Source organism: Geotrypetes seraphini, chromosome 5 (genome assembly GCF_902459505.1).
Source record: "Geotrypetes seraphini chromosome 5, aGeoSer1.1, whole genome shotgun sequence".
Taxonomy (NCBI): Eukaryota; Metazoa; Chordata; class Amphibia; order Gymnophiona; family Dermophiidae; genus Geotrypetes; species Geotrypetes seraphini.
The window spans coordinates 155159845-155174297 of NC_047088.1; the positions used below are offsets into that span (position 1 = coordinate 155159845).

Consider the following 14453-nt stretch of genomic DNA (forward strand, 5'->3'; position numbering starts at 1 on the left):
TTGGAGGAAAGGCGGGAGAGGGGAGATATGATAGAGATGTTTAAATTCCTATGTGGCATACATGTGCATGAGGCAAATATCTTTCATTTGAAATGAAGCTCTGGAATAAGAGGATATAGCATAATCAGTGGAACACTTTTTTTTTTGGTGGGGGAGCCCGCAAGCTCCGCCCCAGACTCCGCCCCCGTAATACCATTTTTTTCCATTCAATTTTCATATATACACACAATATAAACTTATTAACAATACATAATGGTTAACCACAAAATTAAACTAAGCAAAGCATACATGTTTCTCAACATTCATTCCTACCAGAACACCTGGCCTTGGTTATACCTGCCGATAACCCCTATGCAAATACAGGACCACAAACTAAAAGTACTAATATATACAAACAAAACTCTAAGATGCAAGACTCTGCATGCAGTACACTTCCAGAGAAATAGAAACAAATGCATTTCTTCCTGAACAGTGCAAAATATAGATAGCAGATGTAATTTCTCATAATGGACACAATTCAATCACTACATTGAAAATAAAATAATTTCCCCTACCTTTGTTGCCTGGTGATTTTGGTTTTCAAACCATCTTTCCCAGTCTCTGGCTGCACTTCCTTCTGTCTGTGCTCTTAACTGTGTATCCAGGACCACCTTATCCATTTACTGTTTTTCTCTCCTTCACTTTCTGCCATACATCCATCTTTAGCATTAACTTTTAAAATTCAACTTTCTTCCATTTTTCTGCTTTCTTCTCAAAATCTACTTTTCCATGCCTTCCCTTCCCATCTATCCATGTGTCCATCTCCTCCATCTTTCTTCTCCCTTATTCCCACCTATCCATAATGTGCATTTCTTCTTATATCTTCCCTGTCGCACCCATTGCTGTGTACCATCTCCTCCCTCTGTCTCCCCTTCCCCTCCATCCTTATGCACCATCTCAACCCGCTCCCATAGTCAGACATCTGTCTTCCCCTTCCCCCCCCTCACATGGTCTGGCATCTCTCTCCTCTCCCATGGTCTGGCATCTCTCTCTCCTTCCCTCCCTCTTCCCGAGGTCTAACATCTCTTTCCTCTCCTTTCTGCGGTCTGACATCTCTCTGTCCCCTCCTTCCCTTCCATTCGATGGTCTGGCATCTCTCTCTTTCCTTCCCATTGCAGTGGTCTGACATCTCTCCCTTCTTTGGATCATCTCTCCTCCCTCCTCTCCACTACTATCATGTCCACCAATTCTCCCTCTTTCTTCCTTTCCCCATATGCATCATCTCTCTTTCCCTCTCACGCCACACACCATGTCCACAATTCTCAGTTCCTTTTCCCTCCCCCACTGGCAGCATTTCTTTCTCTCCCTTACCACTACTCCACCTGTGCAGCATCTTTCTTTTCCTCCTTTCCTAACCCCCCACCCATCCCGTGCATTTGTTCTTCCCAACCCTCTCCCAGAACATACAGTATTTGTCTTTCCCAACCTCCTGAGCATCTGTCCTCCCTGCCTTCCCAACTCCCTACCCCCTGCACCCAGCCTCTCCCTGTCAGACTGTGCACCCAGCTACCCCCTCCCTGTCAGACTCTGCACCCATCCACCCCCCTGCTAGACTCTGTACCCAGCTACCCCCCTGTCAGACTCTGTTCCCAGCCCCCTTCCTTCCTCCCGTCAGACTCTGCTCCCAGCCCCCTCCCCTCCCTTCTCTCATCAGACTCTGCATTCATCCCCCTGTCACACTCTGCACCTATCCACTCCCTCCCGTCCTCCTACCTCCTCTGGCCTGGTGGTCCTGAGGTGCAGCGGGCAGGAGCGAGCTTTCCGCATTTCTGCCCGCTGCTCACCCAGTCGGTCGCGGCTGGTTTCTTCTGCCACTGAGCAACAATGAGCAGGAGCACGCTTTGGCGCTCATGCTTGGCGTCCAGCGGTTTCTTTGATTGGCTCCCGCAAATTCGCGCTCCTGCCCGCTGCACTTCCGGACCACCAGGGATAAAAGTGGCACATAAAATTGGCAATTTTGGGGGAGGTCACAGCCCCTGTGGCCTCCCCCGTTCCAACACCTATGGGGTATAGGATGAAGTTAAGAGGCTCAGGAGTAATCTATGGAAATACTTTTTTACAGAAAGGGTGGTAGATGCATGGAATAGTCTCCCGATAGAGGTAATGGAGACAAAGACTGTGCCTTGATTTCAAATTCAAGAAAGTGTGGGACAGGCTTGTGGGATCTCTTAGGGAGAGGAGGAGATAGTGGATGCTGCGGATGGGCAGACTGGATGGGCCATTTGGCCCTTATTTGCCATCATAGTTCTATGTTTCTAAATGTAAGCACACCAATTCAGTTTTACGCTAGTATTCTATAATGCACATCTTGACGTACAGATGCCACTATAGAGTTGACACAGCTCACAGCATCAGTTAGCCTAACCAGAAGCACCAAATTATAGAAATGCTCCCATATTATTATGTTATTTGCTTACCTTGATCAAGTTTGTTGATGCCGCTAAACTATGACAAGAACATACCCCCTTCAAATCTGTGCATATCACTTTCAGAGACCTATTAATAGGCCTTCTTCTAAAATCACTACTTATACATGCATGCTGATTTACATTTATAATTTTTTTTTTTTTTTTAAATAAACCTTCTAAAATTACCACCATTGTCACAGTTGTCATCTTAGGCTTTAGATATAATAAGACTTGTACTGAGCTACTATGGAAATCAATCTGCCTGTAATTCATTAAACAAGTAAATACGCTTGGCCATGGTATGGCATTAATGAAGAAGTGAAAAATCTTGAGGAAAAGATGTTGGAGCTCTTTAGCTTCCATAAGTGCTATAATCAGAGGAATGTCTCACCTTTTTGCCTGAACTCCAGGCTTATGTGTCCCACCTTTCTTCTTAATTAGTTTCTCTACTGCATTTGGGTGCACAATTTGTCTCACTGGGTGCCTCTTGTATGTTCCTGGATATTTCTTCTCTACGGCTTGTTCACGTCTAAAACAAAACCCGAACACTAAGCAAAAAGTCTTGGAAATGCATTTGGATCAAACAGTATCAATTTTACCAAGTCTCCTTGTAAATTTATTCTGGTATCTGATTTTAGACTCAGGGCCAGATTCTATAAGAGGCGCCCACAGTTAGATGCTTAAATCAGTGATTTAGGTGCCTAACTTAATTGCCAAAATGACCTTGTTTCAATTATGAGCTTTAACAAGCACATAATTGAAAAAAAAATTAATTGGCCGACAGGTGTTTTTTATCTGATTTTTAAAAAAACGTAGGCACCTAACGCCTAAGTGGGTGTGATTTGGGGCAGAGACAGACATAGGTGCTGCTCGACATGATTCTCTACAGAATTTAGGTGCCTGCAATGTAAGCCAGTAAAACCCTGGCCTACATTATCAGCACCTAAGTTTTCTAGGCGCCATTTATAGCCCTAGTGTCCCAGTAGACTTAGGAATATCATGAAACAATACAATGAAGTTTAACAATCACATTCACAGTTTGCATTCTCTGTTCCATTCTTAGACTACATTGCCTTGTTCCTCTAATGAAGACCTAATGTGGTTTAAATCCTGTTCTCCCAGATGTGATCATACTTATGGCTATTGGGCATTTTTTCCATTTGTTAATGCCTTTCAAATGATGATGCCAAGACTATTTGCCAAAGGATGTGATCAAAGCTAGTATTATAGCTGAGTTTAAAAAAGTATGCACAAGTTTTGGAGGACAGGTCCATAATTATTAGCCAAAGTAACTTGGGCAATTGTCATCTCTTACTTCTTGGAGTAATTGACAAGGAATGGATTACCCGATTCTCAGGACACACCAAGCTGGTCACGTTTTCAGGATATATACAACAAATATGAATGAAATAGATTTGCATACATAAGAGAAAATGTACAGATTTAGTTCATGCATAGTCACTGTGGATATAGTGGAAATCAAAATGGCTTGGCATATCCCAAAGACTTGGTTGAGAACCCCAGTTCTAAAGGGTCCGTTGGGTACTTCCAATTGATCAAGAGCACTCACTGTTGGGGACAAGAGAAGCTGGGTTAGAAGGATCCTTAGTTTGATCCAAGCTGGCGCTTCTTCAATACTGCAGGTAAGTTTCAGATAACAGCAGTGTGTTAAAAGCATTGTGTATTAGTCAAAGGCAAAATGAAAACTGAAAAACTTTCACAGAAGCAGCCATAATTAGGATCTTCTTTGGGCTCATTTGTAGAACTGCTCTACTAGGACCTGAAGCACTTCCACTTTGAAATTAATCAGGGACAGTAAAGATTTAGGGGCCCTTCTACTAAACTGTGTTAAGTCCTTAATGCATGTTTAATACAGGAAGAAAGACTACCACATAACTCTTTATTTGGCATTGTTGCCCAGAAGCAACAAGAGTTTCTATGGCTCTTATGGGAGATCTGCATCTCCAAATGCCTGTAACTTGGCACTAGTGCTCTCCTTCAACAGTTATTTTCATCATCTGCCAATTAAAGAATTAAAGTGTTTTCCCCTTTTCCATGCACTAATCACGTTAACAATTTTCTACAAATATTTTTGGATAGGGTATGTCATGGGTAGAGAATGGGCGTGGAAGCATTAACCAGCTAGTGTGTTCAGATTACTGTACACTAACTGGCTAATGTTGAGTTAGGAGGTCTTAGTGCCTCCTACAAAGGAGGTGGAAAGTGCTCCCACATTAACATGGGAGCACTTACAAAAAAATAAAAAATGCCCCAAAAAAGTTCTGAGCTTAGTGCATGGAAACAATTCACGTTAGCACACACTGAGCCCAGATTCAGAACACTTTAATAGAAGAACCCCTAAATTTGTTCCCTAATATGATAAAAAGCTCCAAATGTGACAGATATTACATTTTGGATGGGGCCTTGATAACAGCCATGCAGTTCACACAGGTAAAGAAGAGAGTTAATCTAATCATGTTTATTTTTAATGGGTATAATTTATGGGCAGACTGGATGGACTGTTCAGGTCTTTATCTGCCTTCATTTACTATGATACTATGTAAGCCTATGCGCTTACTTTATAAGTTCTTTCTCTCGAACCTCCAGTTGCAGCATTATGGCACTGAGCTCCATGTACAGGTTATTGGCTCTCTCCAGTTTTCTTTCATAGTGCTCACGGATATCCAGTGCATGTCTGGTAAGAACAAAAAAAAAAAAACCCAAAAGGCCGTGCAAACAAGATACTGGAGAAATGGAAGCTAAGAACACAGAGTGAGTTATTTAACACAAACATGATGCAAGAGCTCTGGTGCATGTCAATTATAAAGGCAAGATCAGATATGGCAGCGAATTCAGACCCACAAACAAATACTAATGAGGAATTTCACCTTCCTCCCCTTCCCATGGTACCAAGCCTAATGGTTAAAGCACCAGGCTGAGAACCAGGGAAGCCTAGTTCAAATCCTACTTTGGCTCTTTGTGATTTTGGGCAAGTCACTTAACTCTCCATTGCCTCTGGTACAAACTTAGGGCCCCTTTTACAAAGCCGTGGTAGGGATTCTCCTGTGCCAAATGCACCGATGCCCATTCAATTCCTATGGACTTTGGTCCTTTTGTAAAAGGGGCCCTTATTGTAAGCTCTACCTACCCTAGCTAAATGTAACTTGCCTTGAGCTAAAACAGAAAAGAAGAGCAGGATGGTTTCTGACTGTACAACTAGATGACCGTATAACCTTGTTTTGGTTTGGAAATGAAATACTCCTGAGGGAATCCTGTGCACAATATTCTACAATTCTGTCAAATTCTGCATACGATAAAGGTCATTTTAGAAAGCTGGTCAGTAATTAACATGTCTAAATGATCAATGCATGTAAACAATGATTTAAAACAAACCGGAGAAAACATTTCTTCACATAGCATGTAATTCAATTCTGGAATTCATTGCCAGAAATTGTGGTGAAACCAGTTAGCTTAGAGGAGTTTAAAAAAGGCTTGGATAATTTCCTAACATCTGTTTTACTACTTGGGATCTAGCTACCGTGTTTCCCCAAAAATAAGATAGTGTCTTATATTAATTTTGGGTAAAAAAAAACAAACACACTAGAGCTTATTTTCGGGGATGTCTTATTTTTTCGTGTATAACAATCATCTCTCCCTTCCTCTTCTCCATCCCAATTCTTCCTCTTTCCTTTCTTCCCCCCCCCCCCATGTGCAGCATACCACTCCCCCTTGTGCAGCATCTTTCTATCCTTCCCTCTAATCCCCCTGTGCAGCAGAACCCCACAGACCCTCTCACCCATCCCTTTGTGCAGCATTTTCTATCCCTCCCTCCCATCTCCCTGTGCAGCAGGCCCCAACGACCCTCCGACTGTGAGACTGATATGCCTCCGCTCCGAGTTTCCAAAAACAGCAGCGGCAGCAGTGCTCTGAATGGCCTTCCCTCTGCCACATCACTGATGACATCGGGTCAGCGGAGTTCTGCTGCATAGGGGAATGGGTGAGGGGAAGAAAGATGCTGCACATTAGGGGAGGCGGGGGGGGGGGGAGAAAGCGTTATTGATCACTGCTCCAGCCTTTTCTGATTAAAAAATATGGAAACCCATCAGTCAGTCAGATTTGTGGCCAGGGAGAACTGGCCAGTCATAGGAAGCCACTGAAATTTAAAGTCAAGAGATATCCTTTTCACATACCTAAGCTCTTCTCTTCGACGACGTATTAACTCCTCATCTAAGCGATGAATGCAGGTTCCTTCACTCTTTATCTTCTCAAAGTGCTTCTTCACTTCTTCCCTCCATTCAGCCTATTAAAGGAACAGATTAATTCAAGAGATTCCCACATCATTGTTCCTTCAGGTACAGGCATATGCAAGGTAATACCACTGTTATGATTAACATCTCACCTCTTTCTACCTCTTGGTCAGAGAAAGTAGCCCAAGGTACATCAGAAGAACTGACATTTTCAGCTCTAAAAAACAGCTTCAAAATGATATACACTGCCAAATTAAGGATTTTAGGTAGGAAATTAAAATGTAAAACCTCCAGGTTAGCGGTCTCAGAAATGTTCCTCATACCACAAAGGAGTCCAGAGCAGACCTAATTCTGAATCTTACTGTGTGTAGATAAGATAGTGCTATAAAGAAAGGATTTTAAATTTATCAGGAACTGGGCAACATTTGGAGGGGAGGAGGAGCCTGTTCTGAAAGGATAGGACAGTGTCTCAAACTTTTTTTTAGCTCCGGCACACTAAATGGAGCAACCTTTACATAGCCACACTTGGCACACGCTTAGACGAAATAGGCATAACTTCATATAGCTATTCAGATGACATCACCATCCTCCTTCGACCAAACCAACCCTAACACAACGAACAAACTACACATTGCACTAGAAACAGTGTCAAAATGGACGAGAGATCACAAATTATCTTAATTAAGACAAAACTAATTTCTTACTTCCAGAAAAAAATAAAACCTCAACCATAACAAACCTAGAAATAGACTCCATCACATACCCCTTGCAACCCAACCTAAAACTGCTGGGAATAATGATAGACAAAGGCTACACCATGCAACTTCAAATCAGCAAAACAATCCAGAAGGCATTCGCAACCTAAGGCAAATCCGAAAATACTTCAACAAAGAACAATTCAAACTCTTGCTACAAGCACTAGTCCTAGGACTCCTGGACTACTGTAACATGCTATACCTGTTATGCCCAGCCAACATGCTAAAACAATTACAAACAGTCCAAAATACAGCTCTTAGACTGATTTACTTGCTGAAAAAAATGTAACCATATTACCACCGCCTTCCGAGATTCACACTGGCTCCCAGTACAAGCACGCATACAATACAAAATCTACTGCACCCTATTCAAAGCCCTAAATGGAAACAGACCAAGCTATCTGAGCAACCACCTACTCAGAAAAAACACATCCAGACTAAGGAGAACTCATGAACACTTTACTCACCCCCCAATCAAAGGTATACAAAGCAAAAAAATATATGACCAGAACAGCGAAGCTAAACTGCCACCTCTCCAATCTGCTGACTATGACGCCCAACTACAAAACATTCAGGAAAGAACTTAAAACTTTTCTATTCAAGAAATTTGTCAAATGATCTAACTAAACCTGATTAACCCTCCACAGATCTCGACGCATACTACATCTATTAACTATGTATTCTCCCTGGAAATGCCCACGCCAACTTTTGTTGTAAACTGCCTAGAACTGAAAGGTATTGGCAGGATAGAAACATAGAAACTAAACTAAACTAAACCTTAAGTTTGTATACCGCATCATCTCCATAAAGATAGAGCTCGACACGGTTTACAGGTAATTCAATAAATGAGGGAAGGACATAATAAGAAATTAGAGGTTATGAAGAGGATAGCTAGCTTTACATTTTAAATAGATAGCTTCACATTTTGGAGAAAAGCTAGGTTTTCAGATGCTTTCGGAATAATTGGAATGAGCCTAGGTTCCGCAGCGGGGCAGGGAGGTTGTTCCAAAGCTCAGTGAATTTGAAGAAAAGGGATTTCCCTAATTTACCTGCATACATGACGCCTTTTAATGAGAACGAGAAAGAGAAAGAGAGAAAAAAAGAAGAGAGAGAGAGAAAAAGGAGAGAGAGAGAAAAAAAGAGAGAGGGGAAGAGAGTGAGGAATAGAGAGAAAAAAAGAGAGGAAGCGAGAAAAAAAAGAGAGAGTGACGAAGAGAGACAGAAAAAAGAGAGAGAAAGAGAAACTAAACTAAACCTTAAGTTTGTCTACCACATCATCTCCATAAAAATAGAGCTAAACTAAACTAAACTAAACCTTGGGTTTGTATACCGCACCATCTCAATAGTTGTGGAGCTCGGCAAGGTTTACAGGAATTGTAATGAGAAAGGAACTCCAAGGAAGGGCTAGATGAAGATCAGAGGGGAGAAGAATGTTAGAGGGCTAGGATGTCAGAAGAGGGAGGAGTGTTAGGTTTTGGAGAAGAGCCAGGTTTTCAGATGTTTACGGAAGGGTTGAAGAGCACTCAGGTTTAGAAGAGGGGAGGTAAGGTTGTTCCAGAGCTCGATGAATCTGAAGGAGAGGGAAGTCCCCAGTTTTCCTGGGTGGGAAATGCCTTTTAATGAGGGGAAGGATAATTTCAATTTTTGGGTAGATCTGGTGGTATTAAGATTTGAGGAATTCCAAGAAAGTGGAATTAAAGGAGGAAGGATGCCGTGGAGGATCTTGAAAGTTAGGCAGATGCATTTGAAGTGAACTCTGGAAATTATAGGGAGCCAATGAAGCTTGGAAAGGAGCGGTGAGATGTGATCGAATTTACTTTTTGCAAAGATAAGCTTGGCCGCGGCATTTTGGATCCGTTGGAGTCTGTGAAGGTTTTTCTTTGTTAGGCTTATGAAGATAGAATTGCAGTAGTCCAGTCTGGAGAGGATGATGGATTGGACGAGAACGGCAAAATGTTTTTGGTGGAAGCAGGATCTTACTTTCCTCAGCATGTGTAGGCTGAAGTAGCATTTTTTTACCAGGGAGTTGAGGTGGTCATTGAAGGACAATGTAGAGTCAATGATGATGCCCAGGACATTGCTGGAGAATTCGAGCTGCAGAGTGGAGCCAGAGGGCAGTGGGATTGAGGTGGGTAGCTGAGCTAAATTTGGGCCAAGCCAGAGTAGTTTAGTCTTGGATTCATTCAATTTCATTTGGACGGTGTGGGCCCAGGATTGGAGGTTCAAGATACAAGAGGATATGTTCTCTGAGAGATTAGTGAGGTTCGAGTCGGTCTCGAGAAGGACGAGGATGTCATCAGCATAGGTGTATATTGTTTCAAGGGGGGATAGATGGAGGAGTCTTAGAGAGGTCATATAAATGTTGAAAAGGATAGGAGATAAAGGTGATCCTTGCGGGACTCCACAGATTGGTATCCAGGGGGAGGATGAGGTGCCATTCCTGTTGACAATGTAGGATCGGGAGCGGAGGAATTTTGAGAACCAATCAAAGACTGTAGAGGTGATGCCGATCTCGGAGAGTTGGTAGATTAGAATATCGTGGTGAACAACGAAACATAGAACATGACGGCAGAAAAGGGCCACGGCCCATCTAGTCTGCCACACTAATGGCCCACCTCCTAATTACCTCCATGAAGAGATCCCACATGCCAATCCCATCTTTTCTTAAAATCTGGCACGCTGCTGGCCTCAATTACCTGTTGTGGAAGATTATTCCAGCGATCAACCACCCTTTCAGTGAAGAAATATTTTCTGGTGTCGCCATAAAATTTTCCACCTCTGATTTTCAACAGATGCCCTCTTGTTGCCGTGGGTCCTTTAAGAAAAAAGAGATCCTCTTCCACCTCAATACAGCCTGTGACATATTTGAACGTCTCGATCATGTCTCCCCTCTCTCTGCGTTCCTCGAGTGAGTACAGCTGCAACTTACCCAGTCTTTCCTCATAAGGGAGATCCTTGAGACCTGAGACCATCCTGGTGGCCATTCCCTGAACCGACTCAACTCTCCGCACATCTTTTTGATAATGCGGCCTCCAGAATTGTACACAGTATTCCAGATGGTGTCTTACCTTGGATCTGTACAACGGCATTATGACCTCGGGCTTACGGCTGACGAAACTTCTACGGATACAGCCCATGGTTTGTCTAGCCCTAGATGAAGCTTTCTCCACTTGATTGGCAGTCTTCATGTCTTCACTAATGATCACCCCCAAGTCATGTTCTGCTACAGTCCTTGCTAGGATCTCACCATTTAGGGTGTAAGTCCTGCATGGATTTTTGCCGCCAAATTGCATGACCTTGCATTTTTTGGCATTGAAACTTAGTTGCCAAGTCTTTGACCAATGCTCCAGCAGGAGTAGATCCTGCGTTATACTGTCGGGCATTGAGCTTTTGTCGGGCACTGTGCTTTCATCTGTTGTGCGGTTGCCTAGTATGTTGCATAGTTTGGCATCATCGGCGAATAATGTAATTTTACCTCGAAGTCCCTCAGCCAAGTCTCTTATGAAGATGTTAAATAGGATCGGGCCCAATACCAAGCCTGCAGCACTCCGCTGATCACCTCACCAAGCCTGCGGCACTCCGCTGATCACCTCCGTCGTATCGGAGAGGGTACCGTTTACCACTACCCTCTGAAGTCTACCTCTAAGCCAGTCCCTAACCCATGCGGTTAATGTTTCACCCAGTCCCATTGAACCCATCTTGCTCAATAACCTGCGGTGTGGGACGCTAGCAAACGCTTTGCTGAAGTCCAAGTACACGACGTCCAGGGACTCCCCTATATCCAGCTTTCTTGTTACCCAGTCAAAGAAGCTGATCAGATATGATTGGCAGGACCTTCCCTTCGTAAAACCATTTTGATGGAGATCTCGTAGATTCTCCTCGTTCAGGATCGTATCCAATTGGCATTTGATTAGTGTTTCCATAAGTTTACTCACTATCGATGTGAGACTCACCGGTCTATAATTCTCAGCCTCCGTCCTGCACCCCTTTTTGTGGAGTGGAATGATGTTAGCCATTTTCCAATCCAACGGGACTCTTCCTGTACTTAGGGAAAGATTGAAGAGCGCAGATAATGGTTCCGCCAGGACGTCACTCAACACCCTGAGGTGTAGTTTGTCCGGTCCCTAGCTTTGTTCACCTTGATAGCTCCTCGTAGACACTGCTGGGTGTAAACTCGAAATTTCGAAACGGGTCTTCCGAGTTTTCCCTCATCGGCAGCTGAGGGCCGGATCCCGGCGCCTCGCAAGTGAAGATCGAGCAGAAGTATTCATTTAAAAGTTTGGCTTTGTCGGAGTCCGATTCTACATAGTTCCCGTCGGGTTTCCTAAGGCGTACTATTCCATCTGTGTTTATTTTTCTGTCACTAATATACCGGAAGAAGGATTTATCGCCCTTCTTGATGTTCTTCGCAAGGTTCTCCTCCATTTGGAGTTTGGCCTCCCTGACTGCCGTTTTGACCGCTTTTGACTTTCCCAGATAGTCTTCCTTGGATTCTCGCTTTCCTGATTGTTTGTAGAGGATGAACGCTCTTTTCTTCTTTTTTATGAGGTCTGAGATCTCCGCAGAGAACCACTGTGGTCTATTGTTTCTTCGCCGTTTACTTACTGATTTGATGTAGCGGTTGATTGCTTCGTGTAAGGTTGATTTCAGAGTTGACCACATTACCTCTACATTATCTGTTTCGGCATGGTTTTGCAGTGCCCGATGGACGAAATCTCCCATGCTTTCAAAGTTTGTGCCCTTAAAGTTGAGGACCTTGGTTGATGTAATGTAATGCAATGTAACGTAATGTTTTTTGCAGCACATTATAATTGAAATTATAAAATTGCAAAACCAAAAAAAAATTAAATTTGAGTGTTATTTAAAGTTCTTTAAGCTATGTGTGGGTAATTGCAACAACGGTGAGGCTAAAGTAGATAGAATAGAATTGCTAATCAATGTGATGGTTGTGCTTGTTTTTGAGTGCAAATTAACTCAAAACATGGCTCAATAGTCGACAAGCAATTCATTATCCACCATCTGCAACCATTCTCATTTTCGATTTAATTTCTGTCAGATCTGAAAATCCAAGTTTGCAAAGATAAGAAGATACAAATGGTAACAAAGCCTAGATTGCTTTGTTGCTTTAAGTTAGTATAACTACCACATAAAAATAAAATTGCCATTAGTTTTCAAGGACCAATCACGTCAAAGAATGACATTGGCAAATTCTTGCATATGTGACATACATGTTATCTATTCTAGTGTATACTTATGAAGGGAAATTTTACAACCTGGAAATTGGTACGACAAGCGAGGTGATTAAATTTGCAGGCGATACAAAGTTATTCAAAGTAGTGAAGACACAGAAGGATTGCGAAGAACTGCAACATGACATAAACACGCTCGAGGAATGGCATGTGACATGGCAAATGAGGTTTAACGTGGCTAAGTGTAAAGTAATGCATGTTGGCAACAAAAATCTTATACACGAATACATGATGTCTGGTGTAGTACTCAGATAGACCCCCCCCAGGAAAGAGACTGGGAGTACTGGTAGACAAGCCAATGAAGCCGTCCGCGCAATGCAGGTGGCGGCAAAAAGGGCAAACAGAATGCTAGGAATGATTAAGAAGGTGATCACAAACACATTGGAGAAAGTTATCATGCCGCTGTTCTGGGCCATGGTATGCCCCCACCTGGAATACTGCTCCAGCACTGGTCACCATACATGAAGAAGGACATAGTACTACTCAAAAGGGTCCAGAGAAGAGCGACTAAAATGGTTAAGGGGCTGGAGAATTTGCCATACAGTGAGAGATTAGAGAAACTGGGCTCCTTCTCCCTTGAAAAGAGGAGACTGAGAGGGGACATGATCGAAATATTCAAGATAATGAAGGGAATAGATTAAGTAGATAAAGACATGTTGTTCACCCTCTCCAAGGTAGAGAGAACGAGAGGGTACTCTCTAAAGTTAAAAGGGGATATAGTCCGTACAAACATAAGGAAGTTCTTCATCCAGAGTGATAGAAATCTGGAACGCTCTTCCGGAGGCTGTTATAGGGGAAAACACCCTCTAGGGAATTCAAGATAAAGTTAGACAAGTTCCTGCTGAGACTTGGGAGAACATACACAGAACATACACAGGTAAGGCTAGACTCAATTAGGGCATTAGTCTTTGACCTAAGGGCCGCCGCGGGAGTGGACTGCTGGGCACGATGGACCACTGGGTCTGACCCAGCAGCAGCAATTCTTATGTTCTTAAGTAAAATTCTGGAATCTCTTATAGCACACCCAGAATCTCTTCAGGGAACACCACTGTGCCATGGCACTCAGTTTGAGAGACACTGGGATAGGTTCTAAACCAATACCTTGCTACTGGCATTAATATTAAAACTAGAGACATAATAACTTTTAAACTAAATTATGGCAGAAAACTGACAACTGTACAGGAGCATATGGTTCAGACTGAAGTATCTGCAAAGGATACTGGCAAAATGGGGAAGCTAAAATATTCTGATAGAGACGTCATCATAAAGGTTGATGCAGACCAAGATACCATGATAAATGATTCCAAATTATCTCTATCAACTCCTAAGCAACTTGAAAATTCAAATAAAAACATCCTTTGAATTGTCTGTATGTAAATAACAGAAGCCTAAAAAAGAAGACCGCAAATTTAGAATGTATAGCTCTAAATACAGCAACCGGCAGCTAAAAGGCTTAGTGAAAAGAAGATAATTAATGGCTTGGTGTGATACCAGAGTACAAAGCACAATCAGTCCTTGGATTAAGAACGTCCGATTTATATCGGACTCATATTTACAAACCAGGGTCTGCTTCTCACTTCCTGTGCCAACGTGCCCCTTTTCGTCTTTCCCTCCCTTTGTGCTATGTACCAAATTTGTGCCTCCCTCCCATGGGTGTTTACCTCCTCTGGCTGGCTCCCTCCTCCCAGCTGCACTTGTCTTCAAAAAGCCATGGCCGCAGTTCCTACATGCAGCACGCAGCTGATCTGGAAGGCT

At 42.8% G+C, this 14453-nt stretch overlaps 1 protein-coding gene across 3 annotated transcripts in view; it reads right to left on the reverse strand.

The window, feature by feature from the left end:
- MAP3K13 (mitogen-activated protein kinase kinase kinase 13) overlaps nucleotides 1-14453 on the reverse strand; it is a 224195-nt gene that overhangs the window by 31166 nt on the left and 178576 nt on the right. For all 3 annotated transcript variants that reach the window (XM_033946741.1, XM_033946742.1, XM_033946740.1), the window contains exons 8-10: nucleotides 6638-6747; nucleotides 5026-5142; nucleotides 2839-2976 (exon numbers count right to left, since the gene is read on the reverse strand). In XM_033946741.1, coding sequence (XP_033802632.1) covers nucleotides 2839-2976; nucleotides 5026-5142; nucleotides 6638-6747 — 365 coding nt within the window. The remainder of the gene's footprint in view (nucleotides 1-2838; nucleotides 2977-5025; nucleotides 5143-6637; nucleotides 6748-14453) is intronic.